Here is a 24,290-nt window from a genome sequence, read left to right as displayed (position 1 = left end):
AGACCGCTTCAGCACTGGCTTCATAGCCGAGTCCACAGGTGGGCGTGGAAGTGTGGCACTCACTGGGTCCAAGTTATGGCCTGTCACCAAACCTTCACCCTGTGGTCAGATCTTACATTCCTCCAGGCAGGTGTGCCCCTGGAACAGGTCTCCAGGCATGCTGTGGTTTACACAGATGCCTCCATCATCAGCTGGGGTGCACATAGAATGGGCAAGCAGTGTGAGGGGTATGGACGGGCCCCAATCTGCATTGGCATGTCAATTGCCTAAAGTAAAGATCCCCGGAGATCAGGGTCATGCTTTTCTTTTTGCAGCAAGGGCTGGAGTGAAGGCTATCTCCCTCCACCCTCCAAATCCAGGTTGCTGCGATTGCTGCATACCATGATTCCATAGAAGGGAAGTCAGTGGGTAAGCATGACCTCGTCATCAGATTCCTTAGAGGGGCCAGGAGGTTAAATCCTTCCCGGCCCCCCTCCATACCCTCTTGGGACCTGTCTCTAGTGCTTAAATCACTACAGCAGGGCCCATTTGAGCCTTTGCACTCAGTTGAGTTAAAGTTTCTTTCATTAAAAAACTGCACCCAGAAGTGATGCATTCTCCTGGGCGCTGGCTCGTGGTGCCTCGCTGACAGATATCTGTAGAGCTGCTGGTTTGGCGACCCCCAACGCATTTGCTAGGTACTATAGCCTTTGTGTGAAGCCGGTATCCTCCGGTGTTCTCACCTCAAATGGGTAGTGACACTAAAAGAGGCCCTGGTTAGTGTCAGTTTGCTAAAACTACTCCAGAGTCTCCGTACTGTAAACCCCATCGAGCTCCTCCGTTTCTTTGGCAGCCAGACGTGGTGGAGCATCCGGCGCCAGACCTTCACTCGCTGAATCCTTGAAAACCGGTAAAAGGCTGGGTTCCATATGAGAGACCTAAGTGGATCCCATATGTTTAATGTCCACGGTATAGCCTTGGAGCCATTGTTTCCCTGGCAGCCATTTTCCAAGAGGGTTTCAATCACCTCCAATTTTCCATATGCACCTTATACATGGATATTCATATGTGTATTTGCTCCCGAGACCTCCTTCAGGAAGGATGAACTCCAGCATAGTCCCTGTTCCAAGTGGAATGGGTACGTTTTCTCAGTGTTATCCAATCTCACTGAGTGATAAGTGCTTTGACAATGGTGAATGGAAATACTTGTTGCGATCCCCGGCCTACACCAAAAAGGGGCGCAGGTAGCTTGAACAGAAGGGCAGCATCCATGGCGCTTTGGTAGGGAATTCCAATTTGTCGGTCACCAACGTGATGTCGAGAGTGACGGACTGAAAGGGAACGTCTCAGTTACGTATGGTAATCCTCGTTCCCTGTACCACTGCTGAGCGTCTGGGCCAATGGCTCGGCTCCTCTGCTAAAACCTGGTTTGCATTGCACCTGCTGCCTTCTTATACTTACGCTGTGATCAGCTGCAGCTTGATGCAATATTTGCATGCCAATGTCCATTGGCTCATTTAGTTTACACATTCAAAGTAGATTGGTCTATTGGGGCAATATCCCAATTCGTCAGTCGCCGACATTATGTTTCCGTTCCCTCCTTCAGGGAATAAGGGGTTACCATATGTAACATAGATGTTCTGTTGATATGGATATTGATATTTGAACAAAATTCAAGAGGCTATTACAGAAACTTCTTATCACAAGATCTGAAAAATTTCTAGCATTCTAAAGAAAAAAAGGAAATTATTATGGTAACTAAAGAATTAGGGTGTTTCTATAATACAGTAAAGGTCCAGAAATAAAAACACACACATCATCACATCCTTTAATGTACAGGAAAGTACTATTTTTTTTATTCCTTCATATTCAAACTTCACAAACAGAGTGAACTTACAATACCTCAGAGAGTGAAAATTACAAAAAAAGGTGCTGGTAACATTTACAAAAAAATCATCCTTACTTTGCAACAATCAGTTATCTTCCACTCTTTTTTTTTTTTTTTTTTTTTTTTTTTTTTGCATTAAGGCTTAATACTTCTGTATAAAGTATATGCAAGTCTTCACAGTTTTTCGAAAAAAGTCACAATATTATGTAACATAATGAAGCTTTTACGGCTATTTTCTGTTTAATAACAAATACACATCACTGGTAAATATACGTGAAAATACAGGGCTTACTGTAAAATGGCAAGTAATGATACTGTTTGCTGAAATAATTTTTTTTTTCTAAACACATTTGTAAGAAAGGTTACATGAGATACCATTGCAATAACTGAAGCAGAAGGAAAAGAAAAATTAATAATAAACATTAAAACAAGGGAGATCGCCTCCAAACTTTGGCACATCCCTTTAAATATTTTCACAAAATATATAAGGTTTTCTTTTTTTCTTTCAAATCATATGCATTGAAGTATAGCAAAAGTGGCATAAAGTGAAATCATGCTGTGTAGTAAGGTGCTAAATTAGAGATATTACAAGGCCTGTCTAAGGTGCATTTGTAAGACTGAAAAGCATGTAGGCCTTTTTAAGTTTCAATAAACAAAACAGAAATAAATTACAAATGCAAAAAAAACTTACTTAAAAATAGCACAAAAGAACCAATATTAACATGACCAATAGTCTTGAGGCGACCTCATGAACTCATGCACTCTCACTGATTCAGAAAAATCAGTCTTTTCCACAGACATGTTAAATACTCTAATATGCAATATTATATTTGTATGCATGTTTGGTGTTTCTTTTCAATATGGAATATGCCACTGCAAGACACGATGACGTTGTTGGATGATTTGATCAAAACAAAATAGAACAAAGCAGAGATATTATTCTGGGAATTTCCTAAGCTGCACTAGTTTAGAAGTTAAAAGACACAAGCTCTATCCCTAGAACTTACCAAGGATCACCCTCATGCATACTGCTAAAGTGACGCAACAAGCTTGCTCAAATAACCAACATCACAAAAGCAATTTGGTTTTAGTGCAAACACAACTGGCTGGCTTCAGCTTCTTAATAAAAACAAGCTCACCAAGTAGATTACATGAAGGCACATACTTATGCTTCCTCTAACACGCAACATATTGAGACAAACTGCAACACCTTTCAACAACACCACAAAGCAGTTTTAACTGGAAAGCCACTATTTCCAGAAACCAAAAACCATCACCACGTATAAATTGCTAGAGGTTATTACTGATCACCTATAGTTAGGCATAGGAAACTTCCGATGTTCCAGTTTCAGTTTCTTCCTTTATGGATGCTGACTTTAAGTAGATTTTGTGTGTGTGCATGTCCCAGCAGAAAACCAAAAGAACTGTTCCTACTGTATTCGTAGCTTGAAACCAGACTGCAACTTTTGATCAGTGAAAAAACATCTCAGTCCCAGAAACACGGTAGTACTGACAAAGTGTTTGTAAAAGATCAGCAAAAACTCATTTAATAATAACAAGAAGCAATAAGTATGTTTGCACTTAGTTGAAGGTCTCTGACTCTCACATCTCTCGCAAGAGTCAAACAAGTTGCCATGTGTGAATATTCCCCTCAAAATATTTCATTAGTGTTGAAACACCAAAAAAAAAAAAAAACATTTGTTCAAGAACAATCACAAGAGGAAACAGGAAGCATATACTTTAATGTACCTAAAACGCAGACATTTTATGTGTTTTCTTTAACAGTATTAATATCCAACTTTACAGCCTCAGCATCACCACAAATGTCCAATGTTGTTTCTTTATAAACAAATAATGCAAATGTATTTTAAAAAAAAACAAAATAGCATATTTTAGGAGCAAAGAAAGCTTTTGTTGTCACACATGACTGGTTTGTTTTTATGTGAAGTGTTCTATTGCTATTTATCAAAGAAGACCAAGAATAATTTTAGTGCAAAATTCTTTTCTGGTTTGATAAGTGGTATTTGGGTTTAAGTCAATGAGGACTGCTACAGGGATCAACTGTGGTTTATGTTTAGTGGTTTCTTTCAGTTGTTGTAATTCACTGAAGTGGTTTACCTTTTGACATTTTATCATGCAGTTAGTTTGCAGAGGGGTTTTCTTTAAAATTCTAAAATTTTGTGGAATAAAAAAAATTAGGATTAAGAATTAAGAATTAAGAAAATTAGGGTGGTGTTTTCCCTACAAAAATGGGTTTAGTTTAATTTTAGAGAGAGATAGTTGAGTGTAGACAACCCTGTGTAGCTGAACAAACTGAATGTGTTGGTCAGAACAAATCTGTATTCTGTGCTGCTTTGTGATCATGAAATTACAATTTGACTTGGCTTGACTGATGTCTCAGAAATTGTTAATTATTCTAGTCCAGTGTTTGACATAAAAATAAAAGGAAATGGCCTTGTACACGCACTAAAAATCCTTATTCTATATCTCTAAACAGCAGGTATTATGAAGCAAACAAACTTTTTCACAACAGTAATAGAAATTGGACAAACTAACTTTAAACACAAATTTAAATCACAAATGTAGATTTTCGTTTAAAGGTTGTTGTTTGAATACTGTAAGATGTTTAATACCTTTACTACAACAGCTCCACATTTGCTCAGTTTAAATGTTTCAATATGAAAACTAAGAAAATGAAATTTGTGAAAAATAAATTATGTGCTAGTGCAAGAATAAAACAAGGCGTTAAGATATGGCTTTAAACAGTGAAAAATACCAAATCTTTTGAAAACTTTGACTTTTATGCCAGCTAGGTTTCTATGTAGTCACTTAAATTGTATTAAATGTGTATCTAAACCAAACAAGCTAAACACATTAGCAGAAGTAAGCTAGTAAAGTATCCCATGGCATTTTACTACATTGTCTATTTGTCAAGGGGAAAATTCTACTATGATATGAGCATTCCCAACCAAATATTCACACATTTTTTTTTTTACATTGATTATATGATATCACTATATGTTACAAAAAAAAGGGGGGGGGGGGGTTTGGTCCTTAAACATAAAATTGTACTGAACTTCTATGTTGATTTATATGAAAAGAAACCATTACTAATTGTATTTAATATATATATTTGTTAGAGTTGTTCTATATATGTCAGATTTTGATAAATTAACCTTTAAATAAACAGTTAAATGCAAACAAGATAAATAAAATGCTTGGTCCATGGTTTCTTGTGTGTTGAATAAACGGGGGGAAATCAAAGCATCCACAGTGATTTGGGTCAATCTAAATGAATTTGGAAACAGACTTAATCAAATTACCACTAAATAAAAATAATAACAATATTAAACTTTGGAATGGACAGATTTGCTCTTCTGCTGAACTAAAATCCTGTTTTGTTTAATAGTGAACTATGTAAAGTACAAAAGACTCTATAAAACAGGTCAATTTAATATATATTATTAAAGAGTTACATATATTGTCTAACTTTACCTATTACACTAATCTACTGTATGGACTGGTTGTATATAAAAAGGCATCTGCCGAAGGGATACATGTATATATGTCTAATTTACAGTTTCAAATTTGCTGTTTCCCATTAAGATGATGTTACTTGTTTATTGCAAACCACACACAAATTTGTGTTAACTTCCACAAAAACAGTCCACTGGAATTAATGCAGAAATCAAATTGTGCAGCTACCATGTGTCCTTGGAGTCCTGAAGATCAAATGTACCAGAAACCAGAAACCTATCTCGGATCACCAGTAACAGCAGGGCCAACCATCATTCTGAATGTCATTTAGAATGTCTTGTAAATTTAAGCTAATTTCTTCCATTTAGAATTCTGAATTTCAAATGAGGTGGCAAACCTGTCATTTTAATTTAGAGAAGTTAAAATGAAAAAAAAAAAGAAAATCGATGATATTTATAGTGTGATAAGCAGTTTTAGTTTAAATTATGAAAAGCATATACCACATACACAAATTTATATTTCATTTTCACCTTGTCAAGTATATGGTATATAATCAGTTGATTCAATTTTTTATGTAAGCATCTCTTATAATAAAATAAGACAACACTTTGTAGACGTGGTGGAGGTTTAGAAATGTGCCTAATAGAAAAATGTATTCCTGAATTTAGACCAACGGTTATTTTCCATTTTTAAATTTATTAGTTTTGGAATTCTTCATTATGACTCAATTACAGGCTAAAACTGCAGTAGCAGAATACAATTTCTTACTTAAATTGACTGTTTAGTTGATTAATTGTTTGATTAATTATACAAAAACACTGTTATTGGTGAACTGAGATGTCATGAATCAAACTTGACAGAGAGGCAGATGAGATTCAATTTTAACAGGACAGATTGATGCTTTAGGGTGTATACACAGTGGTTGTGGAAAATAGCGAAAGCACAAAACATAGCTCACAGATATGAAAAATGGCGTCACCACTCCTCTCAGCCCAGCACAAGCACCACCATCTGTCCACCTCTCCCTCCATTCCTTGCAGACCCTTAAATACAATCCACTGAGTACTTTTGCAAATGACTTTGTCGCAAACTGTGGGTGTCACCTTTATTTTCACCTTTATTTATATAGCGCTTTAAACAAAATACATTGCTTCAAAGCACCTGAACAAACATTCATTAGGAAAACAGTGTGTCAATAATGCAAAATGATAGTTAAAGGCAGTTCATCATTGAATTCAGTTATGTCATCTCTGTTCAGTTAAATAGTGTCTGTGCATTTATTTGCAATCAAGTCAACGACATCGCTGTAGATGAAGTGACCCCAACTAAGCAAGCCAGAGGTGACAGTGGCAAGGAACCGAAACTCCATCAGTGACAGAATGGAGAAAAAAACCTTGGGAGAAACCAGGCTCAGTTGGGGGGCCAGTTCTTCTCTGACCAGACGAAACCAGTAGTTCAATTCCAGGCTGCAGCAAAGTCAGATTGTGTAGAAGAATCATCTGTTTCCTGTGGTCTTGTCCTGGTGCTCCTCTGAGACAAGGTCTTTACAGGGGATCTGTATCTGGGGCTCTAGTTGTCCTGGTCTCAGCTGTCTTTCAGGGCAGTAGAGGTCCTTTCTAGGTGCTGATCCACCATCTGGTCTGGATATGTACTGGATCCGGGTGACTGCAGTGACCCTCTGATCTGGATACAGACTGGATCTGGTGGCTACGGTGACCTCGGAATAAGAGAGAAACAGACAAATATTAGTTTAGATGCCATTCTTCTAATGATGTAGCAAGTACATAGGGTGTTATGTTAAGGTTTCCCGGTTCCAGTTAACCTAATTAATGCAGCCTAAAAATCCTTTAACGGATTTGGATATTAAAAGCCTATTAGTATGTTATGTGTAAGCCAGGATAAAGAGATGGGTCTTTAATCTAGATTTAAACTGCAAGAGTGTGTCTGCCTCCCGAACAATGTTAGGTAGGTTATTCCAGAGTTTAGGCGCCAAATAGGAAAAGGATCTGCCGCCCTCAGTTGATTTTGATATTCTAGGTATTATCAAATTGCCTGAGTTTTGAGAACGTAGTGGACGTAGAGGATTATAATTTAAAAGGAGCTCATTCAAATAATGAGGTGCTAAACCATTCAGGGCTTTATAAGTAATAAGCTATATTTTAAAATCTATACGATGTTTGATAGGGAGCCAGTGCAGTGTTGACAGGACCGGGCTAATATGGTCATACTTCCTGGTTCTAGTAAGAACTCTTGCTGCTGCATTTTGGACTAGCTGTAGTTTGTTTACTAAGCATGCAGAACAACCACCCAATAAAGCATTACAATAATCTAACCTTGAGGTCATAAATGCATGGTTTAACATTTCTGCATTTGACATTGAAAGCATAGGCCGTAATTTAGATATATTTTTGAGATGGAAAAAGCAGTTTTACAAATGCTAGAAACGTGGCTTTCTAAGGAAAGATTGCGATCAAATAGCACACCTAGGTTCCTAACTGATGACGAAGAATTGACAGAGCAACCATCAAGTCTTAGACAGTGTTCTAGTTTATTACAAGCAGAGTTTTTAGGTCCTATAATTAACACCTCTGTTTTTTCAGAATTTAGCAGTAAGAAATTACTCGTCATCCAGTTTTTTATATCGACTATGCATTCCATTAGTTTTTCAAATTGGTGTGTTTCACCGGGCCGTGAAGAAAAATAGAGCTGAGTATCATCAGCATAACACTGAAAGCTAACACCATGTTTCCTGATGATATCTCCCAAGGGTAACATATAAAGCGTGAAGAGTAGCGGCCCTAGTACTAAGCCTTGAGGTACTCCATACTGCACTTGTGATCGATATGATACATCTTCATTCACTGTTACGAACTGATGGCGGTCAAATAAGTACGATTTAAACCATGCTAATGCACTTCCATTAACGCCAACAAAGTGTTCAAGTCTATGCAAAAGAATGTTGTGGTCAATTGTGTCAAACGCAGCACTAAGATCCAATAAAACTAATAGAGAAATACACCCACAATCAGATGATAAGAGTAGATCATTTGTAACTCTAAGGAGAGCAGTCTCAGTACTATGATACGGTCTAAATCCTGACTGGAAATTCTCATATATACAATTTTTATCTAAGAAGGAATATAATTGTGAGGATACCACCTTTTCTAGTATCTTGGACAGAAAAGGTAGATTCGAGATTGGTCTATAATTAACTAGTTCTTTGGGGTCAAGTTGTGGTTTTTTGATGAGAGGCTTAATAACAGCCAGTTTGAAGGTTTTGGGGACATATCCTAATGACAATGAGGAATTAATAATAGTCAGAAGAGGATCTATGACTTCAGGAAGCACCTCTTAGTGTCCCTAAAAGCATGCAAACTAGCCGTTTGCTCGATCCAAATCCTAACTAGGAACATTTCAGGTTTCAGTGGCCAAGAAAAAGTGATCCTCAACGCAATGCAAATGACATGAGCACACTTGCATTTTCAGCTAATCATGCATGTCATCTTTTAAAACTGTGTAGTCAGCATCATTATTAAAAGTATGCCTTGTGTGATTAGTAAAGAAACTGCAGTATCTGTATCTGAAACACACACACACACACACACACACACACACACACACACACACACACACATATATATATATATATATATATATATATATATATATATATATATATATATATATATATATATATATATATATATATATATATATATATATATATATATATATATGATTCATCTAAAGATATTCTATGTTTCCTTGCTTCTCCTGTTAAAATCTGTATTGTACTTTGTCCTGTAAATATATGTATAATTTTCTATTGTTTCTGAGAAACAAAGGAACAAACGAACAAACTCTGTAGTCATAAATAGAGTAAATGCTATGTCTTTGGATTTGAGCCTATGATACAAGCAGAAGAACATCAAATAATCAATATTCAGAGCTGTAACGCAGAAAGAGAAGTGTTAGAAAAGTGTGTAATCTGAAGCATGCTTACATACCTAACCTCTGGCGGAAATTTGGAGATTTGGTATTGAACATATGATATGCTTGTCTACTGACTACAAAGATTAAAATGGTATTCGTTTCTCCGCATGTTATATTCCTCAAAAAACTGTCTCTATACTCAAGTTTACAGAGTAGTCTGTAAAATCTCGCAAATCTTATCTCAGAACAACAATGACCTCTTTTCACACAAACCATCGCAATATTGATTACGGCATACACAATATTGTGCTGATTATGTATAACAACAACTGCTCAAAAGCATATAGCATTAACATCTTTGAAAGGAAAGATGTCATCTCAAGCAAATTCAGCATCTATAGGAAAGAACTAAGAAATAGAGAGGAAGAAGAGGAAATTGGATAGGAAGAACACATTTTTTTGTTTAGTTTTGTGCACATACACAAATGTCCAATAAAATGCATACTGAAAAGGCAGACATTTTCAATAGGGCATTTTAAATATGCAACTTATAAAATTCTAAAGGCAGGTTTGAAAAATATGAAATGAAATTAAAACATATGCAAACATTTTTATTTATTTATTAATTATAACAGGGGCACTTTGGACACAATATAACATTGTATATTGTAGTATAAAATAAGCTTCATTTTGGTGATTTCAGGGGTTAAAACATAATAAAACACCCTTACTTATTAGTGGTCCTTAATGGTACAAGTTAAAGTCTTTTTGTGACATTTCAGATCTATTTTGTAATTGTTATTGCTGGTAGTCCTCATGCTTGCCTCATAGAGGGATCTGTGTCAACAGTTGGAAAACTATGTTTGTGTGTGTGTTTTGTTTTGTTTTAGGCAGTGAATATTGTTTTGTTTTTGCTGTTTTGTGAAGTATTACTATTACAGAATAAAAATAACAGTTTTATTGTGAGCTTTATTAAGCTTGGATCTGTAAAAAGAGGCACTTCATCATTTTTTTTTTTTCTTCTACAAAGGAGAGGCATTGTAAAATTCCACATGTACAGTGTTAGGTGTTGTTTTGGTTACAGTACTATCTGTTGTAGATGCTGATGAAGACATGGATTCTCTAGCTTGTTTTGAATTAGTCTGACCATTGTGTAGAGAGAAGATTAAGTCTTTGTTTGTTCTAAGAAGAAAACATCTGCAAGATGAAAGATTTCAATGCAGCGATGTTAAATTGAAGCTGACTGTTTAAATATGGAGATGGGGAAAATGGGCTGACTGAATTTGACTGAAGCATTTCACTGGGGTTTTCTCAGACCAGCATTATAGGATGCATGATATAGTTTGCATGTTATGAAAAAGCTTACAAGACAACCAATCATTCAGCTGTTCCAAGTAATATTCACCTCTTCCGCTCCTACGTAGATATTGGGGATGTTTTCCAAGGTCTTTTCTGTGCCCATAAGTCTATACTCTAGGAATAGATATTCTTTATAAATTAAGATTTTTTGTTTTTAAAAAAGTACCTTTGTTAAAAAGCAAGAAGAAAAGAAGGTGGTAGTCCTACAACAAAAACTTACTGTAATAGCAAAGAGAGTGCTTTGTCTATACTGTACACTGAAGAAAATTAACATGTATTGTAAAATTAAAATTTTAAGCAGAAAACAAAAATAAAAGCTAACTCTACATTTATGAACTGTAAATATATACTGTAAGTAATGTAAAAAGTCTACTTGAACTACTCATAGAAGTGATCGTCATAGTGCTTTTTACCCACAAGAACGGTGTCCAGTCTAGATGCAATGGATAGTAGACTATGACATTTAAGCATCTGAATTGTGTCTAAACATCTTCGTGCAGATTTGTACACTTTCACAAACGACACAATTTTGGCTAAACAAAGTCTCTGTGAAATAAAACATTATTAAAAAATTTTGTCGCTGTTCTTTTTCCTTTGTACATATGAACAAACACAGAGTAACGGTAATATCCGACATGAAAGCCTCACAACACAAGCGAGATGAGACGGCTTTAATATATGAAGCCTGATACTAGGACCTGCGACGCTGTTGCCTCCATGCATGGTTAAAACGCATGGCCGAATGAATCTATACCAAAATGACAAGAGTAATCAGCGATTTGCATGTAGCTATACATCCTTCATGACCTTTACAAGACAATTTACAAATACTGTATTGCAAGGTTGCTTTCTCTTAAATATATATATCCCTTGTGTAAAATAAACGCTAGAAATTGCAACAGCACCTTCACAAGCAATAGTGCATTTGGTCGCTTGAGTCAAACATGATTAAGGCTATCTGTAAAGACACAGCTGATGGCCAATGTAAGTCCCTCCCTCCCTCCCCGCTCTCTGATAGCGCTCATTAAGTGCTTTAATGCGTTGAAATGTTAACGTTTATTCTGGCCTGACCCTTCTTTACAGAAACGTTTCTGCAATTTGCTGCAGTTTAAATCCATATGGACGGTTACTGAATGGGAAAAATAACATTTAGATCCAACAAACGATTCACAACCAACAAAACTACAAATGGATGAGACAAGACTCTTTCAACTATCAACTGTACCATCACCACCACCGCCACAGACCACCAACAGATCATTTAGCTACTCAACACAACCATCAAAATGGTACGCCAAACTGAAGTAAAATAAGAACGGGATCTGCAACTCGACTGGAAAAGACCAGAACGACTGAAAAAGGCAACACCTCAGACTGATACAACACAGCCTGTGGCCAAACTTTGCAGCATAATTGAGTTAAAAAGCGGCGTTTGGTTTCGAAGCACTGGAGAACGATACAGAATATTCAACAGGCGTACTGAAGTCATTGAATTGACTTTGACCGCACTGGGTTAGGCCAGATCGTATCATTCAGACTTAAAGCAAGGGCCTTAACAGCATCATGTTCCTTGTGTCATTTATTGTAGGGAAAATAATAATGATTGTTCTTGAGAAAGTTACCAAATGCACTCCTAAGTATGTAAAATGAAATGTTGTCACTGTTGCCGTACCTGTACTGCATATTGCAAAGGAAGCCCTACAGTTCAGGCATCACAAATTGTACAGCACACACATAGAGACATACCAGAGGAATATACACACACATGCTCATACAAACACATACATAAATGTGCTTGATCCCTAGACAGCACTAAAAAGCTTTGCACAATGACCCTCTCGTAGAAACGTACTTGTTCTAAAAGACATTTATCATATATTTAGGCACACTACAAATCTTCTTTTTTTTTTTTTTGGTTTTGTGATTTTTATGGGTTTTTTTTTTTTGTTTGTTTGTTTGTTTTGTTTTTTAGTTTGGTATGAATTAGAAGAAAACCGAGCATTTGCTTCAATGAATTAACTGCATTAGGATAGTGTTGGGATGGGGGAAGGGATGGAAGTGGTGAAAGCAATAAATCATTAGGATCTGACCAGGGATAAGCTCACAATGGTTTAAATAAGAAAAAAAAAAAGCTTGCATAAACAGCACAAAGTAAATACAATAGCAAGTGATGATAAAAAGCCATTTAATCATCTAATCAAAAAAAGAACAAAGCTACTCAAACACAAGTGAACTATAGAACCAAATATTTGATAAAAAAATGATTATCTCTAAAAACTAGAACATCTCTGGTAACAGTAGTGCACTTATTGGTTTAAGCAGTGCAACATATATGCAAGAAAACAATGCAGTCCTCTTATCAAGCTTTTAAGAAAAGATATATCCTTTATAAACAATAAAAAAACAACATAGAATTTAATTTTCTTAAGTAAAACAATTCAATGTTTAAGCACAGGATTTTGAAGTAAATGTGCAAAGTAGCACTGTTTTTCAAACCTACAACTTATGACCAAATCCCAAATGGAAAAAGTCTAAATAAATTGTGATCGATACATTTTGTCATCATTTTAACTACACTCCAAAAGTGTATCTACTCAGATAAGTGAGCAAAATTGCCAAATTGCAGTTGCACGGCAGATGAGTCTTTTTATATCCTTAAAATATGTGTATAACAAAACCAAATAAGAACACAGAGCTTCTGAGTGACATAACACCAAAATTACAACCTTCTCAACTCACTTCCAAAGTACACACACAATGTCTAAATATCGGTAAAATTGGGAATGTTTCTTATTGTTTGGAGAGTTTTCTCCCTGTGGTATATTAAAGAAGAATGACCTTGTTAAATTTATTGTGATTCAGTAGATGTTTCTTTTTCTGTTGCCTTGCGTCCCTATATCCTTCGCCTGCTCTTTCGCCCTATGTGTATATCCCATCAGGCAAAAAACAAGGACAGCTATTTGAGCCACTAGGTGGGGCTTTAGGAACAGGAGTAGTGCATTTTAGTCACCCCACCGGCCCAAACAACTGAGTCATAGTAGTCGCCGCTAACAGGAAATACATCATTTTTATGCATTTAGGAGGTTATTTTTGTCCAGTTCACTTTTGATCTAATCTAGCCCATGGTTCCAAATAGCTTAACGTTTCCCATGTTCACTGAGAAATAATAATAATTAGAGAAATATCCACATATTGTTGGATTCTACAGCTGATAACAGTCTCAAAGTGAGCATGTGAGGAGCAGCAATTAACTTGGATTTCGGGCCTGTTTGCATACTAAAATCTGCCATTTTCCTTTTTTCTTTTTGTCCAAAAAAAAAAAAAAAAAAAGCATGGAGCAATTAGAACTTTATCACACTTCGTTTTGAAGTGGAAGAGGTCAACTAACAGTCGTCTTCTTAGTGGCAGTGTATGCAAAATGAACTGGAAATTATTAACGGCATTCAAAGTTTTTGCTTGAATACTGTCATTGATAAACTCTTTTTTTTTTTTTTGTAAACTTGACCTGAACCATCGGGGAAAAAAGTGTGGTGGGGGAAAAGGAGAATGTCAAAATCATAATAATCATTCATTCATCAAGCCACTCAAAAATTTCCATTTTAGTACAGTTAGTAAAACTGGCTTGTACCTTGACAACATCAACATCATAATCCCTCAATGCCATAATAATAAATAAAAACCCAGTGTCAAATTGAATAACTCTCCTATTCTTATCGCACATAAAAAGGCAAACACGTGACCATCATTATTTTAGAATGAATCTAGAGCCAAATTTCTTTTTCTGTATTTTTTTTTTTTTTTTGAATCTATACCACAGTAAGCTTGGACGCTTATAGTGTCCAATACGGTCTACATGGGAAAAGATCTACAAGTTTAAAAAATTCACTGCAATATTTATTTCTGTGCACACGCACGCTCACATACACAAATACACATACGTACAAAATACCTCTAACATATATAAGTGTGTATAAGTAGTTTGTGCATGTGAGTGCATGCATGGGTATGTGTATTTGTGTTTGTGTGTATGTCTGAGTGTGTGTGCGCATGTGAATTTTTTTTTCTTGTGTGTTCTTTCGCAGGCCTTTCGGTAGTGTTCAACACATAAATCAGTATTTAAGGAAAGCATACATTTAGAGGCCAGTAGTATGGATCCAGCCAGTGGATCATTATCCAACTACACAGCCTTAAGGCCACCATCTTTTTTTTATTCTTAAAGAATAGCAAGGACAAAAAAAAAGAAAAAAAGAAAAGAAATTAAACGCTTTTTTTTTTCCTAGAAAACTTAATGTGCCAGTGTCTATACTCATTACTCTTCATGCCCCAATATAAGAAAAAAAATCTAGTGCCGTTTTTTGTTATCATTTCATTATTTTTCCATGTTTACGCAAGTTTTTTTATTTGTACTTATCCGTCGGAGACATGCTTGCGCATGTGGTCATTGAAGTGCTCAATTTGGTCAAACTTGACAGGGCACACGGAGCACATGTAGGTGGTCCCCTCCTGGCAGCTCGCTTCTGCAGCAACGCCCACTCCGGTGCTTCCGACTCCACCCCCTGCTCCGCCCGCTCCCATCGGCATGGCGAGAGCCACCGCTCCAGGCTCGGGAACAGCCATCGGAACCGGGATTGATGCGGGGCCTCCGGCACTCCCAGTCACACTGACCCCAGTGACCCTGGTTTCGGTGCTGTGCAGGGCCATGTGGCGCTCCAGCAGGGTCTTGTGGGAGAACTTCTTCTTGCAGATGTAGCACTCGTAGGACTTCTCTCCACGGTGCAAGCGCATGTGGACGTTGAGTGAGCTCTTCTGGGTGAAGCGTTTGTTGCAGATGCTGCACTGGTATGCTCGGACGCCTGTATGTGTAACCATGTGTTTGATGAGATAATCCTTCAGCGAAAACGAACGCCAACAGATACTGCACTGGTGTGGCTTTTCACCTGAAATAGCACAGAGCACAAACTCATTATAAAGGAACCATTGTCAATAACTCTTCTTCTGCTTTTTGTGACAGGATGGTGATAAGTTACTGTATTTTGCAGGCAAACCATTTCAGTAATGTAATGTAATATATGACAGTTACAGACCTGAAATTTGACACATACCTGTTCCTCTTTTTAAGAAAAAACATGCCTTTTGAACTCATGACATCTATGTTTTATTCTTTGATAAAACTTTACAAAAACACTAAATTTGAAAGATAAAAACACTCTGTGCATATCATTACGTAAAATAATTAAAAAGTACAGATTAAAAACAGTTCCTGTAATTCTTGTTTTTAACTTGTTTTTAAAGTTGAACATTGTATGCAAATTATTAATGTTGCTAAATAATTTTAATTATGGAATTAATTAGTGCTGTGGTTGCTTAGCAACAGTAATGTCATATTTTGAAATTTAAAAGGCCAGCACAACCAATATGCTTAAGTAACTTTGAAATTTTATACACGTTCCTTTTCTCATCAAGTTTGGAATTTTGGACATTTTTCATGGTCATTCTTACAATCAGGAATCCCATGTGAAGCTTGTGAGGCAGTAATTTCTACTGGTTTTTAAATTAAACTCAAAATTGATTCAAATAGGTAGTAAGAATTCATTAGAAATAACCCCATAACAGAAAAAGAAATAGAAAACAAGAAAAGTGAACTTAAAAAAATTGGTAGAAATAAAGAGAACTATTGTAAAAAAGTACAAATGACAAGGAAGTGCTGTAAGATGAAACCTGGCCAGTTACATCAGTTATATAAATAATTATGTTCTTGGCAGCCACTGTCTTCTAGGTCAAAGACAATAACATCTGTTGTTATTGTAAATTATCTTTTGTGCTATACGATAAAAGCTCCTGTGATTCAATTATGGCAGCATGTTTGAAGACATACCAAGGATCAAAGTCTGTTTATTTTAATAAACATATAAGATCACACAGACTTGGTTGTGGCCTGAAGACAGATCATTATTGCATGGAAATCTACTTTAGGAGTTCACAGTGTCAAATTTAATTATCTTACTAAACTTAACATTGCCATAGTTGAATGCTCTTTTGATATTGATGATATGTAATGATATTTTACTGTAGGCTTCAGAAGTATTAAGCCATTTTGAATATGCTCTGCTAATAAATTGCAAGATCAGTTCGCAAGATCAGTCTCCAAAAGAGATGACTCCAAAACTCAGCTTCTCAAAAGTGGGAATGTCCCTGCCAAAGCCGGGTTGCTTAAGGATATACTGAAAGTTGTTTTAGATAAAGCACCTTCCTAAAATGTCAATGATTTTGTGGCATATCAAAAAAAATGTGAATTAGACTTTTTCATAAAACAAGATCACATCTGCATATATGCAATGACAAAGCTGGAACTAACATGCATTTGGCAAATAGCTTGAGTACAATCTGTGTAATCTTAGAGACTTTGCCAAAGACAAAGCTCTCATTTCAATGGGCCCTACCATACTTCTGGCAGAATGCGGCACAAGTGCTTTTGCCCGACGCAGTGCTCACTGTCCCATCCTGCGCCGCGTTGTTTAAATAGCAAACGCATTTGTCCCCATTTGTGTGCCCATGGGTGTGCTGGTCTAAAACACAGGTGTGTTCAGGTGCATTGTTGGCGCGTTGCTATTTTGAGGAACTGAAAATAGACTGCGCCATAGACCAACTCAAACCTAGTCTAAACTCAATGGCACAATATTATTATTTTTTATCCTATTTAAAGAGCACGTTAGTAGAAAATGCACCTCTTGATTGGTCCACAACGTGGATTCACTTTGCTTATTACACAAAGGGATGCGCAGCAGCATACAAACATACCAAATATAAAAAATTAAAGGATTACAGTGTAAAATAATATTATTGTGTAGGCTACATATAAAAATGTCATAAATGTCATAATGGATAGTCATTGCGTGTATCAGAATTAGCCTACCGACCGCTCGCGCATGAGCAGATCTGTTTGTTCTCTGGAGACGTGTTCCGTCTGTATGCCTTAAAATTCAGCCGTTTACATAGCGAATCTGCCATGGCGCGAGCACAACTCACTCTTAAAGGGAATGGTAAATAACTCTGATTGGTTTATGGCACATTATGCCCAAAAACCCACCCATTGCTCATTAAGAGAATAGGGACAACCTTTTTAGACCAAATGCCAGGAGTGCCAACCTTTTTTTTTTCTCGTTATACTAGCAAAAGTGGATTCAGAAATAATCTAGGTGCACCTGCACTGTGTGCTTTAACCATGTGTTTAGATTGTTCAAATAGGGCCCTTTGAGTTTAAACTTCATGTTAAAACCCATTAACTGAAGAATCATATCAATAAATTTGAGGTTCTGACGGATACTAGTCAAACTGCTGAAATTAACTGGACTGCTTATAATATAATACTTTATCCACAGAGGACAGCCAACAAGAAAAATTCACAATAATTGTTACCAATTATTCGCCTTGAATCAAAAGTGTTTCAGATTAGCTTATAGATATAATAGGATACAACTTCACAAGCTAACCATACAGTGATGAAGGCAAAGTGAACTCACCTGTGTGCACAAACATGTGTTTCACGTAGTTTTGTTTGGCAGTAAAGGTCTTACAACAAAGAGTGCATGCATAGGGCTTCTTCTCCCCATGCTGTCCCACTGCAGGACCACCTTGCTGCTGACTTCCACCTGGTGGCACCGTCAGTCCGCTGGGGAATGGAGGCATGCTGGGAGAGTGTACTGCCACAAATTGTGGCTGCTGACTCCCAATGGACTGGGGCAGACTGAAGAGGAAAGGCTTGTTGTCGCTGGCTGACTGGGTTGCAAAGAGTGTAGGCAAGTAAGTGTTGCCTGCAGTTCCCATTACCTGGGTGTTGCTGGTCAGGGTGAGGGGCATACGCAGGTTGCTGGTAAGTGGCTCACCTGGCCGCAGGTACGGCCCACCAGGCATGGACTGTGGTGCTGTTAGGTTGGCTTGTGGCGGCTGATGGACTACAAGCTCACCACTCTCTTGAGAAGGACCGTTTCTATTCCCATCTTCAACCGACTCTTGAGTCTGCTCGGGAGATGAATCGTTGACCTCAATCTGCACAGGGGTTCCATGCTCACCTTGCTGGCCTTTATTTGGACAGTTGTCTCGAGTGAACCCAGACAAGAAAGGCTGCTCGACAGAATCCGTTTCCGTGCCAATGGAAGAGCTGACACCGGAGTCAAAACTCTCGCCTTTGGGCTCACTTTCGACGCACTCCAGCTGTTCGCTGTCCTCGCGGCAGTCCTCAAGCCCATAGCAGTTGTACTCGTCCCCTTGCTCCTGCTTGATGTGAATATCACCTGTGTGGAGCCTCACGGGACGAGGCTGTTTACGGCAGTGTGTAGTCTCCGACGTGGCCAAGAAGCGCTCCATCTGCTGCGAACGCTCGTGGATGCGTGTGATCCAGGCAGGATCTTGCCCTCCCTCCTTATGCTGTAGTGGAAGGGGTGAGTCATAGCTGGCTGTCATCGCGGCACTGGAATAGTGGGAGCGATTTCCATGGGTACCGTTTTGCAGGCCCAACCCAGAACAGCTGGAATAAAGTGAGGAATAAACACGGTCAAGGCTCTGGTGAGATGTTTGCATGTAGCCTGATTCGGCATCACTACTGGGACCAGACGTGCCAGACTCAGGAGTTCCCCGTGGTGTCTCCTGCCCCGAGTCGCCTGGGACGACCGAAAAGCTGCCAGGTCCAGCAATGCCAACATTTTGTGAAACAATGCGGGTGCATTCATCGATAACGGTCTTGATCTGAAGTATGCTGGCAGCTGTGAGGATCTGCAGGGCCTCAGACTGGGAGACCCGCAGCACACCGCTGTACATGAAGTCAATCAGTTTCTGGACGGACTGTACAGAAACCACAGAGGGGATCTCGATGTCACTGTAGCCCAGGAGCAGCTTGTCCTGAAAGAAGGGGCTGCCTGCAGCCAGCACACAACGGTGAGCTCGCAGCATGCTACCATGGATCCGAACAGTCACGTCACAGAAGTGCCCGCGGTTTCGCTGCTCATTGAGGGTCTCAAGTACAGAATTGCTAAAGTTGTGGAGATTAATGTGGTGAATGCGTTCGGTCATCCCCTTGCACCTGATGTCACCTGTGTGGCAGACACAAACACAAACAGAAAAAAAAGTCAAAAAGTCACATGATTAATGCATTTCTCAAGCACTTTATTAAAATGTTGACCATAAATTAAAATATTTTAACAACTATTCTTAGTTAAACTTACAACACATTCTCACTCCCAACTCATCACATATTGAAGCTTGTTCGGGACCCTTTGGTCGTCACTTTTTAACACAAAGGGAACCCCTTTGGCATTGTTTTTTGAAGTGCACAGTACTCCATTGCTTTAAATAAGAGACCTTTGGTGTCAATATGCCGACGCGAATGGCAATTTTATTGTAATGATAAGATTATATATTGTGCAATACTTTTGCCACTATTACATATTTTGGGGTTTGGTTTTAAATGTAAACAATGACAACAATGTTATGTACATTATATTACACTATTTATAAATTTTTGAGCATGTAACCCAACACTTAACCCTACAGTAAACCTAACCATCTGTTAAAGTAAAACACAGGATATAAAAAGCAGATACAACTACAGTCACATTTTATGCAACTAAAGTGTTAATATTCCAAGTCTTCAAAGGCAAAATGATTGATTTGTGTGAGGAACAGATGCGACAACCATCTCCATCCAGCTCAGATCCTGTGCACAAATAAAACAATTTGATGCTAAAGCTTTGCAGATAAACTTGTCCAGCTACTCCAGCTAACCAACTGGTGCTAACATAATTTTTGTGGATGTATTGGAAAGACAGCTGGGTCATTGTATTTTCAAAATGGATTATTACTTGTACAAATTCAAATATTTCAAAAACCTTTACCTACAACAAGGTTTCTTTTAGGTATGCATCTGAGAGATCTTTCCAAGTGTTGTTGTGAAGAAAAATCTGAATCTCTTATTAAATGTGTCTATTTTATACTGATAAAGGCTGTTCAAGGATCGACTTTGACCTTCAACAGTATCTTCTCAGATTAATTCTAACTTGTCATAGCCATTCCCCTGTTAGAGAAATGCTTACAGAAGTTTTAGCCACATACATAGATAAAATACTAAAGGCTAACACCTGGGCAAATAGAACTCATGGAAAACAGAGCATATACAATGTGGAAAATAGAAAATAAGAAAAACGTATACATTTCCATCAGCCCACAGACAACCCCCCCACCCTCCCTACACACACACACACTCCTTTTCGATCATTCTTCGATCACATCAGTATGTACATTCCCTATATTTTTCTTCAAGTATGTGAAATATATACTTATACATTTTTATTGCTTTACGCATACATGTTAATTACCTTGTGTGTTTATAGTTTGAGCATGACCAACAAATAAACCATAGATCACCACAGGCATTGACTTCACTCATTATCGTATGGAATGTCTATGGCCTTTCATTGCTTTTGTTCATTGACATTTTCTGTAGAACTTGTATTCATTTTATGTCTCCCCCTTATGAACCACACGGCTATGGGATGTTGTTTGCCAGCATGCAGCCAACAGCAGAGAGTATCACTGTGATTTTAGAAGAATGGATTATGTCCTGTCAATGCACTGTGAAGCCTATACTACTGTACTACCCTGTACTATACTGTCCTGCCACAATAGTAAGAGAAGTGTGTTAGTTTATTTACATGTGATTACTTAATGTAGGCAAGCAATATTTTTTGGTGGAGCAGGCTGGAGTTAAACTCTGCAGAAATGTGGCCCTGTAGAAACAGGATTGGAATAGTATAAAATATTGTACATTTTCTGTAAGACATAATGCCCAGAAGAGTCTGTCAAAATGAGCAATACATACACACGTAGGGATTTCTAATGCAAAATTTTCAAGGTTAAGTAACTGGATACCTCTTGCCACTGCAATGAGGTCATCTGACAAATATAGTGAGGTCATGTGATTACCAAATAGCTTACTACTGTCCAAAAACATTTACTGAGGAATGTAATATATATGTATATATATATATATATATATATATATATATATATATATATATATATATATGTGTGTGTGTAGATAGTATACAGTATATAGTGTGCAGGACTCATTAAATAGAAAGCTAGTATTCAGTTTCAAACATTCCAACAAACACTCCCAGAATACTATATCCCACTATGCAATTTACTCATAATTTCCGCCATGAGTGAAATTGAAGTTATATAAAAACTGAAAGATCTCCACCTTAAGTCTTTTTAATGATACTGACAAAAAGGATTTTTTTTTTCATACATAATATTGGGTTTCATAATGCTAAATATACATTACATTCATACTGGACATTCATACACACGATTAAGACATCAATGTAGTGTAACCTACTACTCTTTAAAATTGTTGAATAATATATACTTTCACATACTATTCTTAAAAAATATTTGGCCACATAATGTATCAATATGTCTTCTTTTACATTGCACAGAAGAAAGCAAGCCATACAGATCTGAAATTACATGAGGGTGAGCAAAAACTAAGTTTTGATTTCTGGGTAAACCATCCTTTTAAAGCCTTAATTATCTGCATGAATGCAGCATATACAGTAAGAGAACAATTCATTTATATTAACTGCACAATGAATCCTATTTTTACTTACTGTTCCTAGCGTGTAAGTACTGCCAGGAATATTTGTATTTTTTGCATCCTCACACCGCAAAACCATTTAAAGGAAGTAAAGAGTGCAAATGAAAGCAAGTGATGCCTAATTAATATATTTAATACACACCATGCTTTACATAATATACACTGTAACATAAAATGTTAAAATGTTGAAAAAGGTAATGTCTGTGTTATTTTTCAACTATCCATATTTAACGGGAAGAATTTTAGTATTGAATACACCATAATCCAAAATGCCACAACAAAACAAAGCACATATGACAAACCTAATTCACAAAGCAACTCAAAATATAAAATTCTACAAAACTAATTTCTAAATCTATAATCTAGACATCTATTCCGGGGCACCATACTTTAGATTTACAGCTACAGATAATTTTTCATGACATGAGATGATATTAAATTACAAACTAGCTTTTAGACTAATCTTGCAAAACACAATGAATAATCAATGTTGCCCTTTACAACTTAACAGGTGACATCGCTGTATTTCAGTACATCCTACAAAACACCATTAAAGTATCACAAATTAGCCCACTGGAGACATTATTTATGAAAAGTGGCTGGAAAGCAGTGACCTAAAAAAAAGCTATTCTTCTTACAGACAGAGGGCAGTCTTGAGCTAACGTGTGAACTAGTCTGAATATGCAGCATGTGTTTCGCTTTTGTGTTAAATATGAAATCAAAAAATAAGTAAATCAAATCAATCAAGCCACGATGGGTCCATGGCATCATTATTCATGCAATGAATTATTTTCAGACTTCTCTGAAGCTCACATTACTTCTGGTCTGCATTTGAAGGAACGTGACTGTCTATACAGTTTTGGAGAGAAGACAAAATGTCTACTTTCTGTGAGGTGCTACACCCTTTTTCAAGCAGAAGGCTTTAAAACACTTAAAAATGCCTATAAGAGTTTTAACACTTTTGAAAATCAACAGACAGCAATAACATCAGTTCCATTTGCAAAACACTGTTGTATAGAAACCCGCACACGCAAAGTTGAAAGCACACATTGTTTGCTCCTTTTTATATTTTTCTCTCCCTTTCCACGTGCATTCCTCTCTGAACACTTCTCAGTTTTACACATTGTCATTTTGGTACCATGTCTTACTCACTTAGCTTATAATAGCAAACTCTTAAATAGCGAGTGTTTACTATTCCTAAGAAAGCATTAAAATGCCATTTCTTCACTCATATGATTTCAAGAGCATTTAAATGTTAGGGCTGCATAAAAGGATGTGAAAAGATGGGTTAGCAGAGCAGGTCATTCATTTAGGATCCATAGCAAACAGCAGATTTCAAGTATGCAACCTCTGAGAGGACTGACACTGCATGGTTGATATCGCAAAGAAATATGCACCATTTTTGAAGGTTAGCGAGGCAAAATGTTGTACAAGAAAACGGAGAAGAAAATCTTTGTACTTATGTGTGTCTGGACATGTTTCTGTAAAACTTTAAAACCTTTTTGTTTTTTGTGAAACCATCTAGCCAAGTAGTTCTCATGAAGTGGTACGTGGTATGCAGCAAGACCCTGGAAATGTACACTGTTAAATAAATACATAATAATAAAATGCATATAAAATGCAAAATCCATGCTTTATTTCTAATGTCAGATTCCAATTTTACACATGCATAGCCCAGATTTCTACAGTTGCAGAGTGGGATGAGAATAAGTAATTTTCACTTAAAATTTTTGAGGGGTCCACACATTAAGGTGACCAACGGATAGACAAGATATTAATATATTAAGTCTTGGGCTTGATTTCCTGAAGGCAAGCTTAAAGAGGGGTCTGCTTTTGATTCATGATTGATAATGACATCAGTTTCAAGTGCCTCTAAAAAAGAAGGGAGAAGTTTTAAGACAGTCTTGCTCTAAATTCCTAAAATAAACGTTTTATTCAGTATTAGTCTGAATAGTAATGCAACATTTGGAATGGTTTGTAAAATAATTAGCTTGATCTGGATTA

The 24,290-nt window shown here is 37.1% G+C and overlaps 1 protein-coding gene across 2 annotated transcripts in view; it reads right to left on the bottom strand.

Annotated features, from left to right (window-relative positions):
• Nucleotides 1-13,555: 13,555 nt before the first annotated feature.
• LOC132140775 (zinc finger and BTB domain-containing protein 20-like) overlaps nt 13,556-24,290 on the bottom strand; it is a 62,661-nt gene continuing 51,926 nt past the window's right edge. For both annotated transcript variants that reach the window (XM_059549740.1, XM_059549741.1), the window contains exons 3-4: nt 18,157-19,722; nt 13,556-15,573 (exon numbers count right to left, since the gene is read on the bottom strand). In XM_059549740.1, the coding sequence (XP_059405723.1) occupies nt 15,044-15,573; nt 18,157-19,702 (2,076 nt within the window). In that variant the 5' untranslated portion in view covers nt 19,703-19,722 and the 3' untranslated portion in view covers nt 13,556-15,043. The remainder of the gene's footprint in view (nt 15,574-18,156; nt 19,723-24,290) is intronic.

The sequence above is a fragment of the Carassius carassius genome, chromosome 5 (assembly GCF_963082965.1).
Source record: "Carassius carassius chromosome 5, fCarCar2.1, whole genome shotgun sequence".
Classification (NCBI taxonomy): domain Eukaryota; kingdom Metazoa; phylum Chordata; class Actinopteri; order Cypriniformes; family Cyprinidae; genus Carassius; species Carassius carassius.
This window is presented reverse-complemented; position numbering and strand designations above follow the sequence as displayed.